This window comes from Mustela nigripes, chromosome 2 (assembly GCF_022355385.1).
Source record: "Mustela nigripes isolate SB6536 chromosome 2, MUSNIG.SB6536, whole genome shotgun sequence".
NCBI classification, from domain to species: Eukaryota; Metazoa; Chordata; class Mammalia; order Carnivora; family Mustelidae; genus Mustela; species Mustela nigripes.
The window spans coordinates 10,495,526-10,519,252 of record NC_081558.1 but is presented as its reverse complement, the minus strand read 5'-3'; the positions used below and the strand labels follow the sequence as shown (position 1 = coordinate 10,519,252).

The following is a 23,727-nucleotide window of genomic DNA, read 5'->3' as shown; positions in this document are numbered from 1 at the left end:
ACATACGCATGGAGGACATGGGGAGTTAGAGTGGAGAGGGGAGTTCGTGTAAATTGGAAAAGGAGATGAATAATTAGAGGCTATGGACTCTGAAAAACAATCTGAGGGGTTTGAAGTGGCAGGGGGTGGGAGGTTGGGGTACCAGGTGATGAGTATTATACAGGGCACGGATTGCATGGGGCACTGGGTGTGGTGAAAAAATAATGAATATTGTTATGCTAAAAATAAATTAATTTTTTAAAAAGACCAAAAAAAAAAAAAGATCAAAAGCTTCTGCACAGCAAAGGAAACAGTCAAAAAAAAACAAAGAGGCAACCCACGGAATGGGAGAAGATATTTGCAAATGACAGTACAGACAAAAGGTTGATATCCAATTTCTATAAAGAACTCCTCAAACTCAACACACACAAAACAGACAATCATATCAAAAAATGGGCAGAAGATATGAACAGAGACTTCTCCAATGAAGACATACAAATGGCTATCAGACACATGAAAAAATGTTCATTATTACTAGCCATCAGGGAGATTCAAATTAATACCACATTGAGATACCACCTTACACCAGTTAGAATGGCTAAATTAACAAGACAGGAAACAACATGTGTTGGAGGGGCTGTGGAAAAGGGGAACGCTCTTCCACTGTTGGTGGGAATGCAAGTTGGTGCAGCCTCTTTGGAGGACAGTATAGAGATTCCTCAAGAAATTAAAAATAGTGCTTCCCTATGACCCTTCAATTGCACTCCTGGATATTTACCCCAAAGATACAGATGGAGTGAAAATAAGGTCCATTGTACCCCAATGTTTATAACAGCAATGGCCACGGTCGCCAAACTGTGGAAAGAACCAAGATGCCCTTCAACAGAAAAATGGATAAGGAAGATGTGGTCCATATACAGTATGGAGTATTATGCCTCCATCAGAAAGCATGAATACCCAACTTTTGGACGGGACTGGAAGAGATTATGCTGAGTGAAATAAGTCAAGCAGAGAGAGTCAATTATAATATGGTTTCACTCATTTGTGGAGCATAACAAATAGCATGGAGAATATGGGGAGTTAGAGAGAATGGAGTTGGGAGAAATTGGAAGGGGAGGTGAACCATGAGAGACTATGGACTCTAAAAAACAATCTGAGGGGTTTGAACTGGCGGGGAGGTGGGAGGTTGGGGTACCAGTTGGTGGTTATTATAGAGGGCACGATTTGCATGGAGCACTAGGTGTGGGGAAAAATAATGAATACTGTTATGGTGAAAATAAATAAAAAATAAATTTAAAAAAAATTCCTCCAGTATTTGTAATAGAACTGGAGGAAATAATCCTAAAATTTGTATGGAATCAGAAGAGACCCCGAATTGCTAAGGAAATATTGAAAAACAAAAATAAAACTGGGGGCATCACGTTACCTGATTTCAAGCTTTACTACAAAGCTGTGATCACCAAGACAGCATGGTACTGGATTAAAAACAGGCACATAGTCCAGTGGAACAGAGTAGAGAGGCCAGATATGGACCCACTACTCTATTGCCAATTAATCTTCGACAAAACAGTAAAAAAGATACAGTGGAAAAAAGACAGTCTCTTCAAAAAATGGTGCTGGGAAAACTGGGCAGCTAATGTAGAAGAATGAAACTCGACCATTCTCTTACACCGTACACAAAGATAAACTCAAAATGGATAAAAGACCTCAACGTGAGACAGGAATCCATCAGAATCCTAGAGAGAATATAGGCAGTAACCTCTTCAATATCAGCCATAGCAACTTCTTTCAAGATATGTCTCCAAAGGCAAAGGAAACAAAGCGAACATGAACTTTGGGGACTTCATCAAGATCAAAAGCTTCAGCACAGCAAATGAAACAGTCAACAAACAAAGAGGCAACCCATGGAATGGGAGAAGATATTTGCAAATGACAGTACAGACAAAGGTTGATATCCAGGATCTCTAAAGAACTCCTCAAACTCAACACACACAAAACAGACAATTATATCAAAAATTGGGCAGAAGATATGAACAGAGACTTCTCCAATGAAGACATACAAATGGCTATCAGACACATGAAAAAATGTTCATCATCACTAGCCCTCAAGGAGGTTCAAATTAAAACCACATTGAGATCCACCTTACACCACTTAGAATGGCCAAAATTAACAATACAGGAAACAACATGTGTTGGAGAGGATGTGGAGAAAGGGGAACCCTCTTACACTGTTGGTGAGCATGCAAGTTGGTGTGGCCACTTTGGAGAACAGTGTGGAGATTCCTCAAGAAATTAAAAATAGTGCTTTCCTATGACTCTGCCATCGCACTACTGGGTATTTACCCTAAAGATACAGATGGAATGAAAAAAAATGGTCTTCTGTACCCCAATGTTTATAGCAGCAATCGCCACGGTCACCAAACTGTGAAAAGAACCAAGATGCCCTTCAACGGATGAATGGATAAGGAAGAGGTGGTCCATATACACTATGGAGTATTATGCCTCCATCAGAAAGGATGAATACCCAACCTTTGTAGCAACATGGATGGGACTGGAAGAGATTCTGCTGAGTGAAATAAGTCAAGCAGAGAGAGTAAATTATCATATGGTTTCACTTATTTGTGGAGCATAACAAATAGATGGAGGACAAGGGGAGATGGAGAGGAGAAGGGAGTGCAGGAAATTTGGAAGGGGAGGTAAACCATGAGAGACTATGGACTTTGAAAAACAATCTGAGGGTTTTGAAGGGGCTGGGGGTGGTAGGTTGGTGGAACCAGGTAATGGGTATTAGAGAGGGCACATATTGCATGGAGCACTGGGTGTGGTACAAAAACAATGAATATTGTTATGCTGAAAAAAATAAATAAATTTAAATTCTAAAAAAACATACAATTCAAACACACAAAACACAGAGGAGTGAGGAAATCCCGGAATGGAATGTTCCATGTGAAAAAATAAAATACAATCTAACTATGTTACAATTGCATGAAAAAAATCTCAATGAAGCATGTGGGCAAAAATCCAGAAATATTTGATATGGAGACTGAGTGAGGTCAGTGAAACTGGAGATGAAAGTGTACAGAACGATTCTACTATAGTTAATACAGGTGTATCCCAGAGAGAACTGTTAATGATGCTGATACTCTACACATGTGAACTGAAACTGAACTTATAAAGTAATGGAAAGTAAATCGTGGGCTATTTGGTGTTGGAGTTCACATATAAGCAAGGTGTAGAGGCTAGGATGATCCATGTGGCAGTAAATGGAGCTGGAGCCATCAGTATGAACTTGCTGTACCTTAACATAGTTACAGAGAGTTGTATATATCTATCCCTATCTCTATCTCTATCTCTATCTCTATCTGTGTGTGTGTGTGTGTGTGTGTGTGTGTGTGTGCGCACGCACATATACACAGAGTATACACTCGTATGTTTCCTCACCACATCAGTTGAGGGTGTATAGAGACCCTGGCAGCAGCATCACTCCTGGCACCCAGATCCTGGTGTTGATCCCATGATCCAATAAAATAAAACAGATGAATAAAATGATTCCTTGCAGGAATCACTGATTCTAGAGCTTGGGGGGTAAAATACAGGAAGCCGAGGCTGAAGCTGAAGTTTCTTTTACTGTAAGACAGTAATGAAATGTTACCCCCAAAAAGCCAAAAATAGAGATATGCCAAAGAGAAATATTAGCTGACTGAAGGAGTTCTCTATTGCCAAAGCTGGAACAAAATGAGCAACAAAATGAAATAGTACTGGGTTAAAATACAGAACACATTATCAATATCAAAAAGTGCACACCAGTGTAAATATGTGGGGAAAATTGGAGAAGAGGCCCACTAGAGTGCAGAAGAATACCAATGATGTGCATACATATTCCATTTTCTTTTTTATCTTTTTTCTTTTTTTTTTATTTATTTTCAGCATAACAATATTCATTGTTTTTGCATATATATATATATATATATATATATGCCACAACATTTTCAAGGAGGTGGAGGATAATTCCCACTACTTAGGAATAAGGCTACACTTAGAAAAGTCCCAATAACAGTACAGTATGGAAAAAAAGGGGGGGGGTAACCACAGTAGAGAAATCTGGAAAACCCCATGCACCCAGCGAATCAGCAGCAACACCAATGGGGGTCAGTCATGTTGATAGTGTGTACCCTTGATATCATGAGACGAATATGGCAGTTTACCTCTCTGGTCTTCTTATCCCGCACCCATTGTCCTATCCTACTCAGAAAGAAAAGAACAAGGAGGCAAGTCCAAAAGAAGATAATTTTATAGGACACCCACCTAGTACTCCTCAAAACTATCAATTATTCAAGAACAAAGGAGGCCTCAGAGAATTCCGTGTGTGGAAGCTCAGCAGATAAGAGGATTACACATAACATGTATAACAGATACAATGTAATGATAAGACCAGAAACTGTGAAGGGAGCTTGTGAGAACTCTCCGAACTATCACAGCAATTTATTGTGTGTGTAAACGTACAAATGTTCAAAAACTAAAGTTGAATAAAACTTAAAATTATTTGTTCTTTGGGTGTTGAGTTTGCTAAGTTCTTTATAGATTCTGGACACTAGTCCTTTATCTGATATGTCGTTTGCAAATATCTTCTCCCATTCTGTCAGTTGTCTTTTGATTTTGTTAACTGTTTCCTTTGCTGTGCAAAAGCTTTTGATCTTGATGAAATCCCAATAGTTCATTTTTGCCCTTGCTTCCCTTGCCTTTTGCGTTGTTCCTAGGAAGATGTTGCTGCGGCAGAGGTCGAAGAGGTTGCTGCCCGTGTTCTCCTCAAGGATTTTGATGGATTCCTTTCGTACATTGAGATCCTTCATCCATTTTGAGTCTATTTTTGTGTGTGGTGTAAGGAAATGGTCCAATTTCATTTTTCTGCATGTGGCTGTCCAATTTTCCCAGCACCCTTTATTGAAAAGGCTGTCTTTTTTCCATTGGACATTCTTTCCTGCTTTGTCGAAGATTAGTTGACCATAGATTTGAGGGTCTATTTCTGGGCTCTCTATTCTGTTCCATTTGCCGGGGGGAGGGGGTTTGGGAGAAGGGGGTGGGATTATGGACATTGGGGAGGGTATGTGATTTGGTGAGTGCTGTGAAGTGTGTAAACCTGGTGATTCACAGACCTGTACCCCTGGGGATAAAAATATATGTTTATAAAAAATAAAAAATTAAAAAAAAAAAAACTTAAAATTATTAACAAAGAAAAACATTAATGAAATGCAAAACCTTTGAAAACACGGAACTCTGACAACATCTTGGGCTCCATTATACGTTTTCTGTAAGCAGTGTCACTGTTGTCAGGGACACTTCCATCCATAAAATAAAATACTGGTAAAAAATTCATACTTTTCTAAAGGTTTCAATAATATGATGACTATGATATGATATGTCTAGCACTGTTTGTAGTATTAACTAATGCATGCAAATGATAAAGAGAAGATGTCTGGCACACTTACTGGAAAAAAATGTAATAATGAATGAAAAAAAATAATCTGATTTTTTGGTATCCATGATGTCCACCCCCTCAGAGACCCATCACTTGTCTCCCATCTCAGGCTCATGGAGCTATTTCTATCCCTCTATGTCCCTCTCACACTCTGAACACAGTAACACTTTGATCCTTACATTAACCTATGTCAATTTTCCACAGAGCATACCTATGCATATTAAAACCACATTGAGATATCACCTTACACCAATTACAATGGCCAAAATTAGCAAGACAGGAAACAACATGTGTTGAAGGGGATGTGGAGAAAAGGGAACCCTCTGACACTGTTGGTGGGAATGCAAGTTGCTGCAGCCTCTTTGGAAAACGGTGGGAGATTCCTCAAGAAATTAAAAATAGATCTTCCCTATGACCCTGCAATTGCAACCCTGGGTATTTACCCCAAAGATACAGATGTAGGGAAAGGAAGGGACATCTGTACCACAATGTTTATAACAGCAATGGCCACGGTCGCCAAACTGTGGAAAGAACCAAGATGCCCTTCAACAGACGAATGGATAAGGAAGATGTGGTCCATATACACTATGGAGTATCATGCCTCCATCAGAAAGGACGAATACCCAACTTTTGTAGCAACATGGATGGGACTGGAAGAGATTATGCTGAGTGAAATCAGTCAAGCAAAGAAAGTCAATTATCATATGGTTTTACTTATTTGTGGAGCATAACAAATAGCATGGAGAATATGGGGAGTTAGAGAGGAGAAGGGAGTTGGGGGAAATTGGAAGGAGAGGTGAACCATGAGAGGCTATGGACTCTGAAAAACAATCTGAGGGTTTTGAAGGGGTGGGGGTGGGAGGTCGGGGTACCAGGTGGTGGGTATTATAGAGGGCACGGATTGCATGGAGCACTGGATGTGGTGCAAAAATAATGAATACAGTTATGCTGAAAATAAATAAAAAATAAATTTAAAAAATAAAAAAAAACCTTGCATTTATGTGTCAGTAATTTCAGAATTAAATTTCAACCCTGTAGCCACAACATTTGATTCTTTCTTTTTTTTAATTTAAATAGATTTTATTTCATCACTATTCATGACACTAATGTAAACATGCAAAGTACAAAATTTCATATCTTTTTGTTAAAATTTCTCATTCAATTCAGAAAGAATTTGGCCAGTTGCCTATTCACCCATTTTGCATATCCTGCAACAATCAGTAGATTGTTGGTCAGATCACTAAGAAGTGTTTCTAATTATAGCAGCACAACTTCTAGTTTAATTAATCTCTAAATTTCCTCCTCTGCTGTTTCTTCCTGGATGAATCACACCCAGTGTCCCCCTGGAAGGACTCCAAACCTCCTTTAATGGTCAGTTCGATTATAATCCTGTCTGTGAAGCCTTTACTAACTCCCATGAAAGAGTTAACTTTTTGAAAAAATCAGCCACAGCAACTTGTTTCAAGATATGTCTCCAAAGGCAAAGGAAACAAAAGCCAAAATAAACTTTTGGTACTTCATCAAAACCAAATGCTTCTGCACAGCAAAGGAAGCAGTCAACAAAACAAAGAGGCAACCCACGGAATGGGAGAAGATATTTGCAAATGACAGTACAAACAAAAGGTTGATATCCAGGATCTATAAAGAATTCCTCAAACTCAACACGCACAAAACAGACAATCAAATCAAAAAATGGGCCAAAGATATGAACAGAGACTTCTCCAATGAAGACATACAAATGGCTATCAGACACATGAAAAAATGTTCATCATCACTAGCCCTCAGGGAGATTCAAATTAAAACCACATTGAGAGGGCGCCTGGGTGGCTCAGTGGGTTAAGCCGCTGCCTTCGGCTCAGGTCATGATCTCAGAGTCCTGGGATCGAGTCCCGCATCGGGCTCTCTGCTCAGCGGAGAGCCTGCTTCCCTCCCTCTCTCTGCCTGCCTCTCCATCTACTTGTGATTTCTCTCTGTCAAATAAATAAATAAAATCTTTAAAAAAAAAAATAAAAAAATAAAACCACATTGAGATATCACCTGACACCAGTTAGAATGGCCAAAATTAGCAAGACAGGAAACAACATGTGTTGGAGGGGATGTGGAGAAAGGGGAACCCTCTTACACTGTTAGTGGGCATGCAAGTTGTTGCAGCCAATTTGGAGAACAGTGTGGAGATTCCTCAAGAAATTAAAAACAGAACTTCCCTATGACCCTGCAATTGCACTCCTGGGTATTTACCCCAAAGTTACATATGAAGTGAAAAGAAAGGCCATATGTACCCCAATGTTTATAAAAGCAATGGCCACGGTCGCCAAACTGTGGAAAGAACCAAGATGCCCTTCAACGGATGAATGGATAAGGAAGATGTGGTCCATATACACTATGGAGTATTATGCCTCCATCAGAAAAGACGAATACCCAACTTCTGTAGCAACATGGATGGGACTGGAAGAGATTCTGCTGAGTGAAATCAGTCAAGCAGAGAGAGTCAATTATCATATGGTTTTACTTATTTGTGGAGCATAACAAATAGCATGGGAAAAATGTAGAGTTAGAGAGAAGGGGATTGGGGTAAATTGGAAGGGGAGATGAATCATGAGAGACTATGGACTCTGAAAAATAATCTTGGGGTTTTGAAGGGGTGGGGGGGGTGGAAGGTTGGGGTACCAGGTGGTGGGTATTATAGAGGGCATGGATTGCATGGAGCACTGGGTGTGGGGCAAAAATAGTGAATACTGTTATGCTGAAAATAAATAAAATATAATTTTTTAAAAATGTTCAAAGATAAAGTCAGTGTTTTTGGATACTTCCACAGACTTCAATGCAATCTCATGGTAGCACATTTACTTATTTTTACATCTCTCAATTCGTTTACACAGTAAGTACCTTGAGAGAAGAAACAACATATTTTTTATTCCCAAAATAAATGGTAGTGTTTACCGTATGTTAAATACTGAAAAAATATTTGTTGAAAGACTACAATAACAAATGGCTGAATAGTGATAAACAGTCACTCTCAAAAATGAAAGAACAAGCAATGAAACAGAGGAAAGACTGTTGAGGAATGGAGTCTCTATGATTAAACATTACTCCAGAGAAGACAGATCAGAGAGAGGTGGTTTAGTGCAGCCAGTTTCTCTCCAGAATCAAAGTCTGAACAGGCAGGCCTCAGTTTTATTAAACTCTCCTTAACTTATGTCCCTGTCAATCCCCCAACAATAATCACCAACAAAAGGGGTCCTTCCCACCACACAACAGGTCCCCAGCACTTGTGACTCACCCAGATGTTATCACAGTATATAATATGAGATCCCTGACCCATTTTCTCCCATGGATGATTGATGAGGTTGGAAGTTATGCCCCCAGGAAAGGAAGAGACATGGTCCCATTCATGAAGGCTTTGGAAGGCACAATTATGTGTTTGTATCATCTGAGATTAGAAAAGATGAAGTCAGTGGGTGCAGCAGAGACATTTTCAATTTCTGTGGCTATAGAGGCTGAATTCCCAGGAGTCTCATTAATGAAATAGTCTTTTGTCTCACTTCCCATTGAAAGACTTGGTCAGAAACACAGAATGCAAACTAGTCCCAGTGTTGGTAATAGGACACCACCTGGGCATTCCATGATCGTCTCTTATCCCATTAAACTTTTTGATCCCACTAGGAGGTCCTCTCCCTGTAGAGGGTCTCACTAAGCCAGAGTACCCCATCTTTCTCCCATCTGAACCCTCTCCTGTTGGCTTATGATCATGGATCCCCCAGCCCCCACAATGCTTTTCCTGTTCTGCACCTCTTTCTCCTTCATTGTACACGGTGTCTGTTTAACATGGCTCAACCATTAGCCTCTTCGGGCATCTTGCAAACACTTGGACAGCAGGGGTGGATACAGAGGTACTAAGGTACATCCTGGGGATTAATAAAAGTGTAAGACATGGCTCAGAGTTAAAACAGAGCAAGAGACTGAACAGCAAATGAATGTACTAACCTGAAGTGGCCCTGACACCTGATGAAGAGAACACCAACATGATCGACTCTTCCAGGGGAGATAAAGGAAGGCTTCCCAAACAAGCTTATAATTTTCCTGAGTCTTGATGTCAGGGAAAGGGGTAAGAGCACTCCAAGAAGGGGTATCAGGGCAGTCCATGTGACAGTTAGACTGTTAGGCTACAGTCAAGGTATTTCCTGTACTTCATTCTTGCTGACCAGGAATAAGGGGCTAAGGATGATAATTGAAACCTGTCCCTGGGCAGTGAGACAGCGTTCAGATAGCAGAGATGCTTATATTTTGGCTACAGGCTGATATGTTTTTTAATGAAAATAGTTGAGTGTCAGTGCAGATTTCATGATGGCATATCCAGGATCAAGCTCACCCTGTGGAAAAGTCATCCTGTGACAATGTTATATGTACACTCTTGCTACTATACTCAAAGAAAACTGAAAATGTATAGACTGAAAAATAGAGAATGAATGGACACTTTTACAGGGAAAAAAAAAACATAAAATAGTATGCAAGTTTGCCACATAGATGGAGCTAAAGGTTTAGTGCTGTATGAAATAAGTCAGTCTGAAAAAGACCAATACCAGTTGATGCCAATCATATATGGAATTGAAGAAACAAAACATATGAACAAACCAGGAAAAAAGAGACAAGAAAACACAGACTCTTAAATACAGAAAGAAAATAGTGATTGCCAAAGTGGAGGTGGGTGAGGAGATGGGTGAGATAAAAGAGGATTAACTACACTTATCTTCATGAACACTGAACAGTATACACAATTGTTGGATCATTGTGTTGTACACTTGAAGCTAATATAACAATGTATGTTATTATGCTTTCATAAAAAATAATCCCAGGGAGAGGGGGAAACCTGATTTTCAGAGTTACCACATTTTACTTTTAAACCAATCTGTTTTTTAAAACGGTAACACAAACAGAAACAGAAATCACTGGACTAGGAGAAAGCCCATATATATATAAACTCTCATGTATATTATTGAATGATTTTTTATATTGCCAGGACAGTTCAATGGTAACCGGACAGCTATTCCAAGAAATAGTGGTGGGTAACCAAGATTTCCATCTGCAAAATCTTGAAGGTGACCTTTCTGCCCATGATCTACAAACATGACTCCAAATGGATCACAGACCTAACCACAAGAAATAACACTGTAAGTACATAGAAGGAAACACAAAAGTACATCTTTATGATACTGGATTTGACCAAGATATCCAGTATATAATACCAAGGACACGGGCAACCAGAGAAAAAAGTACTTCCATAAGTTCAAACTATGTGTGCATTGAAAGGCACTATTTCCCAAGTGAAAAGGCAAGCCACAAAGAAAAAATTGGCAAACCACATACTTGATGACAAATTAATATCCAAAACATGTACAAAAATTCAATAGCAAAAGACCCAAACAATTCATTTCTTAACTTTATTTTATTGTTTTTTTATTACAGTAAAACAGATATCATAAAATTTAGATCTTATCCATCTTTAACTGTACAGCCCAGCAGTATTAACAACAGAGCTCCAGAACTTTTCCTTCTTGCAGAGCTGAAATTCTGTACACATTGAACAATTCCCATTCCCCCTTCCCTTGGTTTCAGGCAACAACTGTTCTAGTTTCTATTTTGAAAAGTGGTGACTTTAGAGACTTCATATACATGAAATCATGTAATTTTGTGTCTTGTCTGCTTTTCTTAATTTTTTATTTCCTTTCAGTGTATCAGAATTCACTGTTTATATACCACAACCAGTGTTCCATGCAATACCTGCCCTCCATAATACCCACCACCAGGCTCACCCAACCTCACACTCTCTGCCCCCTCAAAAGAAAAGCAAAAATGAACTTTCGGCACTTAATCAAGATCAAAAGCTTCTGCACAGCAAAGAAAACAGTCAACAAAACAAAGAAGCAACCCATGGAATGGGAGAAGATATTCAGAAATGACACTAAAAAAAGTATTTTTAAAAAATGAAAGAACAACTGTTGGCAATGATATGGTGAAAAAGAAACTCTCTTGCACTTCTGGTGGGAATGCAAACAGGTGAAGCCAATATGGAAAACAGTATGGAGGTTCCTCAAAAGTTAAAAATAGAACTTTCTGGTGATTGCAGCTTTGTAATAAAGCTTGAAGTCAGGTGACGTGATGCCCCCAGCTTTATTTTTGTTTTTCAACATTTCCTTAGCGATTCAGGGTCTCTTCTGATTCCATAAAAACTTTTGGATCATTTGCTCCAGCTCTTTCAAGAATACCGGTGGGATTTTGATAGGAATGGCATTAAAAGTATAGATTGCTCTAGGAAGTATAGACATTTTAAGAATGTTTATTCTTCCGATCCAAGAGCATGGAATGGTCTTCCATTTTTTTGTGTCTTCTTCGATTTCTTTCATGAGTGTTCTGTAGTTCCTCAAGTACAGATCCTTTACCTCTTTGGTTAGGTTTATTCCCAGGTATCTTATGGTTCTTGGTGCTATAGTAAATGGAATCGATTCTCTAATGTGCCTTTGTGTATTTTCATTGATAGTGTATAAGAAAGCCACTGATTTCTACACATTGACATTGTATTCTGCCACGTTGCTGAATTCCTGTATGAGTTCTAGTAGTTTTGGGGTGGAGTCGTTTGGGTTTTCCACATAAAAAATCGTGTCGTCTGCGAAGAGAGAGAGTTTGACTTCTTCTTTGCGAAGTTGAATAGCTTTTATTTCTCTTTCTTGTCTGGTTGCTGTTGCTAGGACTTCTAATACTATGTTGAACAAGAGTGGTGAGAGTGGGCATCCTTGTCGTGTTCCTGATCTCAACGGGAAGGCTGCAAGCTTTTTCCCATTGAGGATGATATTTGCTTGGGTCCTTCATAGATAGATTTGATGAGGTTCAGGAATACATAAAAACAGACACATAGACCAGTGGAACAGAGTAGAGAGCCCAGATATGGACCCTCAACTCTATGGTCAATTAATCTTCGACAAAACAGGAAAAAATGTACAGTGGAAAAAAGACAGTCTCTTGAATAAATGGTGCTGGGAAAACTGGACAGCTATATGTAGAAGAATGAAACTCAACCACTCTCTTACACCGTACACTAAGATAAACTCAAAATGTTTAAAAGACCTCAATGTGAGACAGGAATCCATCAGAATCCTAGAGAACATAGGCAGTAATCTCTTCGATATCAGCCACAGCAACTTTTTTTTTTATAAACATATATTTTTACCCCCAGGGGTACAGGTCTGTGAATCACCAGGTTTACCCACAGCAACTTCTTTCAAGATATGTCTCCAAAGGCAAAGGAAACAAAAGCGAAAATAAGCTTTTGGGACTTCATCAAAATCAAAAGCTTCTGCACAGCAAAGGAAACAATCAAGAAAACAAAGAGGCAACCCACGGAATGGGAGAAGATATTTGCAAATGACAATACAGACAAAAGGTTGATATCCAAGATCTATAATGAATTCCTCAAACTCAACACACACAAAACAGACAATCATATCAAAAATGGGCAGAAGATATGAACAGACACTTCTCCAATGAAGACATACAAATGGCTATCAGACGCATGAATAAATGTTCATCATCACTAGCCATCAGGGAGATTCAAATTAAAACCACATTGAGATATCACCTGACACCAGTTAGAATGGCCAAAATTAGCAAGACAGGAAACAACATGTGTTGGAGAAGATATGGAGAAAGGGGAACCCTCTTGCACTGATGGTGGGAATGCAAGTTGGTGCAGCCACTTTGGAGAACAGTGTGGAGATTCCTCAAGAAATTAAAAATAGAGCTTCCCTATGACCCTGCCATAGCACTCCTGGGTATTTACCCCAAAGATACAGATGTCGTGAAAAGAAGGGCCATCTGTACCCCAGTATCTATAGCAGCAATGGCCACGGTCTCCAACCTATGGAAAGAACCAAGATGTCCTTCAATGGACGAATGGATAAGGAAGATGTGGTCCATATACACTATGGAGTATTATGCCTCCACCAGAAAGGATGAATACCCAACTTTTGTAGCAATATAGATGGGACTGGAAAAGATTATGCTGAATGAAATAAGTCAAGCAGAGAGAGTCAATTATCATATGGTTTCACTTATTTGTGGAGCATAACAAATATTATGGAGGATAAGGGGTGTTAGAGAGGAGAAGGGAGTTGGGGTAAATTGGAAGGGGAGGTGAATCATGAGAGACTATGGACTCGGAGAAACAATCTGAGGGGTTTGAAGTAGCGGGGTGGGGGTGGGAGATCGGAGTACCAGGTGGTGGGTTTTATAGAGGGTACAGATTGCATGGAGGACTGGGTGTGGTGAAAAAATAAGGAATAGTGTTATGTGAAATAAATAAATTAATTTAAAAAATAGAATTTTTTTATGATCCAGTAAACTCACTTCTAGGTTGGTAACTACCCCTAAAATTCAAAATTCAAAGGAGTACATTTTTACAGCAGCATTATTTACAGTAGCTAAGCCATATAAGCCAACCAATTATCCATGAACAGATGAATGGTTAAAGAAGATACTATATAATTATACTTATAATAAGATATAACTCAGCCATAAAAAGAATGAAATCTTCCTATTTGCAATTCATGGACAGAGCTACAGAATGCAAAGCTACGTGAAATAAGTCAGCCATAGAAAGACAAATACCACATGATTTCACTCATTTGAAGAACTTAAGAAACAAAACAAATGAGCAAAGGTAAAAGAGAGAAAAACAAACTTGAAACAGACTCTTTAGAGAACAAACTGATGGTTACCAGAGGGGAAATAGGGGTCATGGGTGAAGTAGGTGATGGGGATTATGGAGTGCACTGCCCCTGATCAACACTGGGTGATCTATGGAGGTAATGAATCACTATATTGTACACCTGAATCTAACATTACACTATATGTTAACTACACCAGAATCAAAATTTAAAATAATTTAAAAAATAAAATTAACAGTAAAAAAAAAAAAAAAACAAGCAATGGACTCAAATAGATATTTCTCCAATAGAGATATGGAACTAATATTTAACACAAAAATGATGTGTAACATCATTAATTATTGGGGTAATGTAAACCAAAACCGTAATGTAATACCACTTCACAAAGAGACACTTCTCCAAGGCAGATATAGGAATCAATACTTAGTACATGAAAGATGGGTAACATAAATATCTTTAGGGAAATGCAAACCAAAACCATAATAGAACACCACTTCACACACACTAGGATGGTTATTTTCAAAGATAAAACAGAAAATAGCGTTGGTGAGGACGTGGGGAAATTTGAACCTGGTGATGTTTTCCTGATGAGAATTTTAAAAGTGGCATAGCTTCCATGGGAACCCGTGTGCCCGTTCCTCAAAAACTGAAACACGGAATTATCTTATGATCCAGCAGTTTCACCAGTGGGTATATGCCTACTTATATGCCCCCTAAGAATTTGTAGCAGTGACTAGAACAGATATTTGGACACCACTTGTCATAAAGCTTTAGTTACAGTGGCCAAAATGTGGACACAACCTCAATCTCCATCAACAAAATCACAGATGAATAAAGCGTGGTGACCACAGACCATGGAAAACCATTTGTCGTTCATTCTGTTTTGTAAAAAAAATAGAATTCTGGCACAGGCTATGACATTGATCAACCTCACCAACGTTATGCTAAGTGAAAGCAGCCAAACACAAAAGGACAAATAGTATACAATTCCATCTATATGAGGACCCACTTTTAGAGAGAGAAGGTAAGATGGTGGGAGCCAGGGGCTGGTCAGGGGGACAATGGAGAGTTAGTGTTCCAATGGGAACAAAAGGTTCAGTTTGAGATGATGAGAAAGTTCTGGAGATGGATAGAGGCTGTGATTGCTCAATGGGGAGAAAATCTTTGATGCCACATAACTGAATGCTTCAAAATGTTCAAAATAATAAATTTTATATATTTTTTACCATGACAAAAAAGGGATGAAAAAATTGGCATACTCTAAGAATGTCAATGCCATAAATAGCTTTATATGAGGTAGAGGAAGACAAGGGTGTTGTGATGTGATGAGCCTATGTTATGTGATTCAACACCTCAACCCCAAAGTATACCCAAAATAAGGGTTCAGAGGCCATAAAATAAGGTCACTGAGAAATGACTTGGTGAGGCTGTAATGGCCTCCTTGACAAGCTCTACAGAACTTCTCCCCTGCAGCATAGGTGCCATGAACATGCTCAAATTGAAATGGATTTGTCCTGTGGTCAGCCCATCCTGAACTGGGGGATTTCAACAGAAAATGTCAACAGCCCACAACAATCAGAGGCTTGATATTCATAGTTCATATAAGAATTCATCATTCTCATCTAAACTGTGAGAGCCACGGGGATTTCTCAAAATGGAAAATTATTCATGGTGTCTCCATAAAAAAAAATGATGGGCAGCTTACTAAGGGCTCATCCAATTTGTGTAACTAAGGAAAACAAAACAAAACAAAACAAAAATCCCTTTAAAAATCATGAATAAAAGAGTGACCATATCACTGCTCTGATAGGTCATAATCTCTATTTCACTCTCTGACCTGAGATCAATCACTGACCCAGATCTTTGATTGATGCAACCAGTTTCCCCTGAGTGAAGATTGTAAAATAGCAATAAATGCAATTCTTTTACCTCCAAACAAAACCCAAAGACTCTAAGGTGTTGTTGCTGGCCAGGTTACTATGGCCCATTAGGACTACCCCTGGGGATAAAAATATATGTTTATAAAAAATAAAAAAAAATTATAAAAAAAAAATTGGAAGCTTAAAATTGGGCAAAATAAGGGGCACCTGGAAGGCACAGTCTGATAGGCAACTGACTCTTGATTTTGACCTAGGTCATCATCTGCGTGTGGTGAGATCAAGCTCCGAAACTGGCTCCACATTCAACCTGGAGTCTGGTTGAGATTCTCTCCCTCTCCCTCTGCCCACCACACTTATGCTATCTCTCTCTGAAATAAATAAATCAATAAATCTTCTAAAAAATACTTTTTAAAAAAATAGACCACAATCAGACTCTAAAATACAGGGAACAAACTAAGGGTTGCTGGAGAGTATATGGGGATGGGGGGTGCATGCACTAAATGGGTGATTGAGGAGGGCATTTGTTGCATTGAGCACTGGATGTTGAAAATAAGTGATGAATTATTGAATTCTATTCCTGAACCTAATATTACACTATCTGTTAACCAACTGGAATTTTTTTTAAGACTTTGAACTGAAAAAAATAAACAGATAGTTGATTGTTATGTATGAAAAAATTAAAGACTGAATAGTGTACAAAGTTAAACTGTAGATCATCTTTCATGAACTGATACAAAAATCATGATCTGGGTCATCTAGGGTCTTGAGACCTGTTACTCACTTCTTTTTCTTGAAACAAAAGATCCTTCTATGCAGAGACTGTCTTTCTGATCAAGAGCTTTCTTAGTGCCAGTTTTATGTCTCTGTTCCTCAGACCATAGATGAAGGGGTTCAGCATGGGTGTGATCACTGTGTACATCACTGAAGCTATGGCAGTTGTCCTCGAGTTTTGAGAAGCTGCAGAACTAAAATATACCCCAAAGCCTGTACCAAAGAATAAAGAGACAACCAAGAGGTGAGACCCACACGTGGAAAATGCTTTATACTTGCCCCCAGAAGACGGAATTTTCAAAATAGAGGTTACAATTCTAGAGTAAGAGTAAAGGATACCAATGAGAGGAATAAAACCGCGAATTCCACTTGTAACATAAATTGCCAGGTTATTGAAGAAGGTGTCAGAACAAGCAAGGTGGATCACTTGATTAAGTTCACAAAAAAAGTGAGGGATTTCTAACTGCGTACAAAAAGACAATTGCAAAACCAGTAAGTCATGTAATAGAGAGTCCAGAACACTCAACACCCAGCATGCCAAAAGAAGGCTGGCACAGAACTTGGGGTTCATGATAACCATGTAGTGCAGTGGGTGACAGATGGCCGCAAACCGGTCATAGGCCATCACTGTCAAGAGAAAGTTGTCTACTCCCACAAAAACCATGAAAAAGTATATCTGGCTGACGCAGCCTGCATAGGTGATCACTTTGCTCTGTGTCTGGATGTTCAGCAGCATCTTGGGGATGGTGGTGGAGGTGAAACAGATGTCTACAAAGGACAGGTTGGAGAGGAAGAAGTACATGGGTGTGTGGAGGCGGGAGTCTGTGACAATGGCCAGGATGATGAGCAGGTTCCCACTGAAGGTGAGCAGGTACATGGACAGGAACTGCCACAGGAGCAGTGGCTGCAGTTCTCCCTCCTCTGAAAGTCCCAGTAGGATAAATTCTGAAACAGCAGTTTGATTCCTTTGTTCCATGTAACTGCTGAAAACAGCTGGAACAGAGACAAGAGCATAACAAAGTCACAAACAGTGAGCACAGAATTAAAAGAAATGCTGTGACTGGTGTTCCTGGGGGGCTCAGTCGTTTCAGCAACCAACTCCTGATTTCAGCTTAGGTCATGATCTCCTGGTGGTGAATTCAACCCCCACACTGGACTCTGCTGGGAGCAGAGGCTATGTCAGATGCTCTTCCTCCCCTTCTCCTCCTCTGCCCATTTGTGTTCTCTCTCTCTCTCTCACACACATCTATCTTGTCTATCTCTCTCTCTATCTATCTCTCAGGATGGCTGACAGAAAGAGAGAGAGAGAGAGAGAGAAATGCTGAGATTTGTGAAATTTTTGTTTTCAAATTGCTTCACTCATTAATTCTCATACATTACCTATCCATCTAGAATAATTAGCTAAAAATTTCAAGGACCTCAAAAGCCCATGTTTTCCATGTTACTGAAAAAATTAGCAGTCCTGAATTGAAATATTTACCCAAAGTACTGCTGTCCTCTATAAATTTCCTTAGATGTTTTTTGTTCACTTGACAAATATTTTAACCAATTATCTTGTGGCAAGCACTGTTGAGAGCATTATAAATTAGTGATGTGTGTTTGACCTTAACAAGATTGAGTCTGATATGTGTGTGTCAGAGGGAGCAATAAAATATTAATGAGTGAGCAAATGACATTTCAAGTGGTGGTTTTCACTAATAAGTAAAATAATGCAAGACAGGGTAGTACAACATGAATGAGAAAACTTTCCAGTGTCTCTTCTCTGATAAGGGGATTTTGAGCAGGAAAGCTGAGGATAGTGGATTCTTGAACCATGCACATAATTTTGAGAAAAACACATAAGGCAGAGAAAGAGCCTGTGCAAACAGCCTTAGACAAGAGCTCACTGAAACTGTAGGGCAACATCAAAGAGAAAGCTGTGAGCAGGGTGGGTAACACCAAAAGAACAGGTGCTGGATGTAGGAGAAGAGAGAGGATGTCAAAGTCTCCTACATCTTTGGAAACGTTCTAAGGCAATGGACATTGTCATTCTGTGTGTGTGTGTGTGTGTGTGTGTACATATATATGTACGTGTGTGTGTATATATGTGTGTATATACATATATGTACATATATATATTATATATTTTCTGTAATATATACAAATGGAAATATATATACAAATGGAAAAAATTTATTCCTCTACAATTCTTTCTCTTTCTCTCTCTATCCTCAGTCTATAGTTGGTCTACACTCTGCATTTTTTTATTACCTAAACAGCTCAGCTTGCTCTAAATGTTTAACCAGTGTGTACTCTAATGTTAACTTCTCTATTCTCTACACACAGACACACACACAGAAATACAAACACACAGAAACACACACACACACACACACACACACACACATGCAAGTACGCAAGCACAGAGTGCAGAGAAGGAGAAATACAGTGTTTTCCAATATTGTAGTACTGTGTACCCCTTGTAGCTGAAGCACAACTGTATTAGAAAGCAGAGGAAAGGCTATACCATGAGCCACAGAGCTTCTTTCTCCTAGGAGGATTGCATTTTATAATTTCAACATTTCAATGGAGTAGTCATGATTAAAGATCACGAGGTCCACACAGAATTAGAAGGATGAACACTAATCCTTCTCAAACTCTTCCCAAAAGTTTCAAAGGGCAAACACTTCCTACTTTATTCCAAGAGGACAGTACTGCACTTACACTGAAGCCAAAGACATTGCAAGAAAAGAGGAGTACAGATCATCATTCCATGGGAATCTTTGATTAAATATTACAACTGAATATAGCAGCCTTTTGTTCATGCTGTATAAAAGGATTATGCATCATGACCAAGTGGGATGCATTCCTGGAAGGCAAGGATGGTTTAATTTATGAAAACCCCTCCCTGTAATACACCACAGTAACAGAATGAAGGATAAAAGGCAGGATTATCTCAACTGATGTAGAAAAAAATGACAAAATTCTGCATTATTTCATAATAGCAACATTGGAAAAATTAAGAACAAGAGGAAACTACCTCAATGTGATATAGGTCACATATGAAAACCCACCTTCATTCTTAATAGTGAAAGTCTGAAACAACCCTAAGATAAGAACAAGGCAAGAATGCCTGCTTTTATAACTTCTTTACACACAGCTTTCCAAATTACATGCAAAGCAATGAACCAGTGAAGAAGAAAGAAAGAAAGAAAGAAAGAAAGAAAGAAAGAAAGAAAGAAAGAAAGAGGAAAAGTAGAAGATGACAGAGAAAGGAGGGAGGGAGGAAGGAAGGAAGGTGAGAAAAGAGAAAGGAAAGGGAAGGAAAGGAAAGGGAAAGGAAGGAAAGGGAAGGCATGAAACTTAGAAAGGAAGAAAAATACGATTTCTGTTCCTAAAGAAGGTGATTGTATTTTATAAAATAAAACATAATTAAAAACAAGAAAAACCAATAGACTAATACATGGTTCAACAATGTTACAAATACAAATCAAACTCAACACACACAAAACAGATAATCGTGTCAAAAAAATGGAGAGAAGACATGAATAGACACTTCTCCAATGAAGACAAATAAAAAAACGTTCAAAAACGTTCAAAAACGTTCCCTAGCCATTAGGGAGATTCAAATCAAAACCACATTGAAATATTACCTTACACCAGTAAGAATGGCCAAGATTAATAAGACAGGAAACAACATGTGTTGGAGGGGATGTGGAGAAAGGGGAACCCTCTTCCACTGTTGGTGAGAATGCAATTTGGTGCAGCCACTTTGGAGAACAAAAATTTCCTTCAGAAATTAAAAATGGAGCTTCCCTATGACATGCAATTGCACTACTGGGTATTTACCCCAAAGATACAGATGTACTGAAAATAAAGGCCATCTGTACCCCAATGTTCATAGAAGCAATGGCCATGGGCGCCAAACTGTGGGAAGAACCAAGATACCCTTCAACCACGAATAAGTAAGGAATATGTGGTCCATATACACTATGGCATATTATGTCTCCTTCAGAAAGGATGAATAACCAACACTTTTAGCAACATGGATGGACTGGAAGAGACATGCTGAGTGAAATAAGTCAAGCAGAGAGAGTCAATTATCATATGGTTTCACTTATTTGTGGAGCATAAGGAAAAACATGGAGGATATGGGGAAATGGAGAGGAGAAGGGAGTTGGGGGAAATTGGAGGGGGATATGAACCATGAGAGACTATGAACTCTAAAAAACAATCTGAGGGTCTTGACAGGGCGGGACATGGGAGGAAGGGCGAGCCTGGTGGGTATGTATTGCATGGAGCACTGGGGGTGGTACATAAACAATGAATGCTGGTACATTGAAAAGAAATTCGAAAAATAAGAAAATTTTTAAAAAATACAAAATCCAGAATCCATTCCTGATTAAAACGCTTCAAATTATAGGGATGGAGGGAACATTCCTGAACTTCATCAAATCTATCTATGAAAGACGCACAGCAAATATCATCCTCAATGGGAAAAAGCTTGCAGCCTTCCCGTTGAGATCAGGAACATGACAAGGATGCCCACTCTCACCACTCTTGTTCAGCATAGTATTAGAAGTCCTAGCAACAGCAATCAGACAACAAAGAAAAATAAAATATATCCAAATTGGCAATGAAAAAGTAAAACTCTCTCTATTCACAGATGACATGATTCTTTATATGGAAAACCCAAAAGACTCTACCCCCAAACTACTAGAACTCAAACAACAATTCAGCAACATGGCAGGATACAAAGTCAATGAACAGAAATCAGTGGCTTTGTTATATATTAACAATGAAAATACAGAAAAGAATATTAGAGAATCAATTCCACTTACTACAGCACCAAGAACCAGAAGATACCTGGGAATAAACCTAACCAAAGAGGTAAAGGATCTATATTTGAGGAACTACAGAACACTCATGAAGAAATCGAAGAAGACACAAAAAGATGGAAGACCATTCCATGTTCTTGGATCGGAAGAATAAACACTCTTAAAATGTCTATACTGCCTAGAGCAATCAATACTTTTAATGCGATTCCAATCAAAATTCCACCGGTATTCTTCAAAGAGCTGGAGCAAATAATCCAAAAATTTGTATGGAATCAGAAGAGACCACGAATCACTAAGGAAATGTTGAAAAACAAAAATAAAACTGGGGGCATCACGTTACCTGATTTCAAGCTTTACTACAAAGCTGTGATCACCAAGACAGCATGGTACTGGCATAAAAACAGACACACTGACCAGTGGAACAGAGTAGAGAGCCCAGATATGGACCCTCAACTCTGTAGTCAATTAAACTTCGACAAAACAGGAAAAAATATACAGTAGAAAAAGACAGTCTCTTCAATAAATGGTTCTGGGAAAACTGGGCAGCTATATGTAGAAGAATGAACCTGGACCATTCTCTTACACCGTACACAAAGATAAACTCAAAATGGATAAAAGACCTCAGCGTGAGACAGGAATCCATCAGAATCCTAGAGGAGAACATAGACAGTCATCTCTTCAATATCAGCCACAGCAACATCTTTCAAGATATGTCTCCAAAGACAAAGGAAACAAAAGCGAAGATGAACCTTTGGGACTTCATCAAAATCAAAAGCTTCTGCACAGCAAAGGAAACAGTCAACAAAACAAAGAGGCAACCCATGGAATGGGAGAAGATATTTGCAAATGACAGTACAGACAAAAGGTTGATTTCCAGGATCTGTAAAGAAATCCTCAAACTCAACACACACAAAACAATCATATCAAAAAATGGGCAGAAGATATAAACAGACACTTCTCCAATCAAGACATACAAATGGCTATCAAACACATAAAAAAATGTTCATCATCACTAGCCCACGGGGAGATTCAAATTAAAACCATATTGAGATATCACCTTACCCAAGTTAGAATGGCCAAAATTAGCAAGACAGGAAACAACATGTGTTGGAGGGGATGTGGAGAAAGGGGAACCCTCCTACACTGTTGGTGGGAATTCAAGTTGGTGCAGCCATTTTGGAGAACAGTGTAGAGATTCCACAAGAAATTAAAAATAGATCTTCCCTATGACCCTGCAATTGCACTCCTGGGTATTTACCCCAAAGTTACAGATGGAGTGAAAAAAAGGGCCAGCTGTACCCCAATGTTTATAGCAGCAATGGCCATGATCACCAAACTGTGGAAAGAACCAAGATGCCCTTCAACGGATGAATTGATAAGGAAGATGTGGTCCATATACACTCTGGAGTATTATGCCTCCATCAGAAAGGAGGAATACCCAACTTTTGTAGCAACATGGACAGGATTGGAAGAGATTATGCTGAGTGAAATCAATCAAGCAGAGAGAGTCAATTATCATATGGTTTCACTTATTTATGGAACATAACAAATAGCATGAAAGACAAGGGGAGATGGAGAGGAGAAGGGAGTTGAGGGAAATCGAAATGGGAGGTGAACCATGAGAGACTATGGACTCTGAAAAACAATCTGAGGGGACGGGGAGGTTGGGGAACCAGGTGGTGGGTATTAGAGAGGGTACATATTGTGTAGCACTCTGTGTGGTGCAAAAACAATGAATACTGTTATGCTGAAAAAATGAATTAATTATAAATATACAAATCATACACAGAAAACACAGAGGAGTGAGAAAATCCCAAAATGTAATGTTCCATGTGACAAAATAAAAAACAATCTAACTATATATAATTGCATGAAGAAAATCTCAATGAAGCATGTGGCCAAAAATGCAGAAATATCAAAAGAAATGAAATCTTGCCATTTACAACAACATGGATGGAACTAGAGAGTATCATGCTTAGCGAAATAAGTCAAGCAGAGAAAGACAACTATCATATGATCTCCCTGATATGAGGAAGTTGTGATGCAACATGGGGGCTTAAGTGGGTATGAGAAGAATAAATGAAACA

The 23,727-nt window shown here is 38.9% G+C and overlaps 1 protein-coding gene across 1 annotated transcript; it reads right to left on the bottom strand.

The window, feature by feature from the left end:
- Positions 1-16,860: 16,860 nt before the first annotated feature.
- LOC132010369 (olfactory receptor 7A10-like) lies at positions 16,861-17,799 on the bottom strand. Its single transcript, XM_059388247.1, has one exon. It carries the CDS (start codon positions 17,797-17,799, stop codon positions 16,861-16,863), a length of 939 nt encoding a protein of 312 aa, XP_059244230.1.
- Between the last annotated feature and the right edge of the window lie 5,928 nt (positions 17,800-23,727).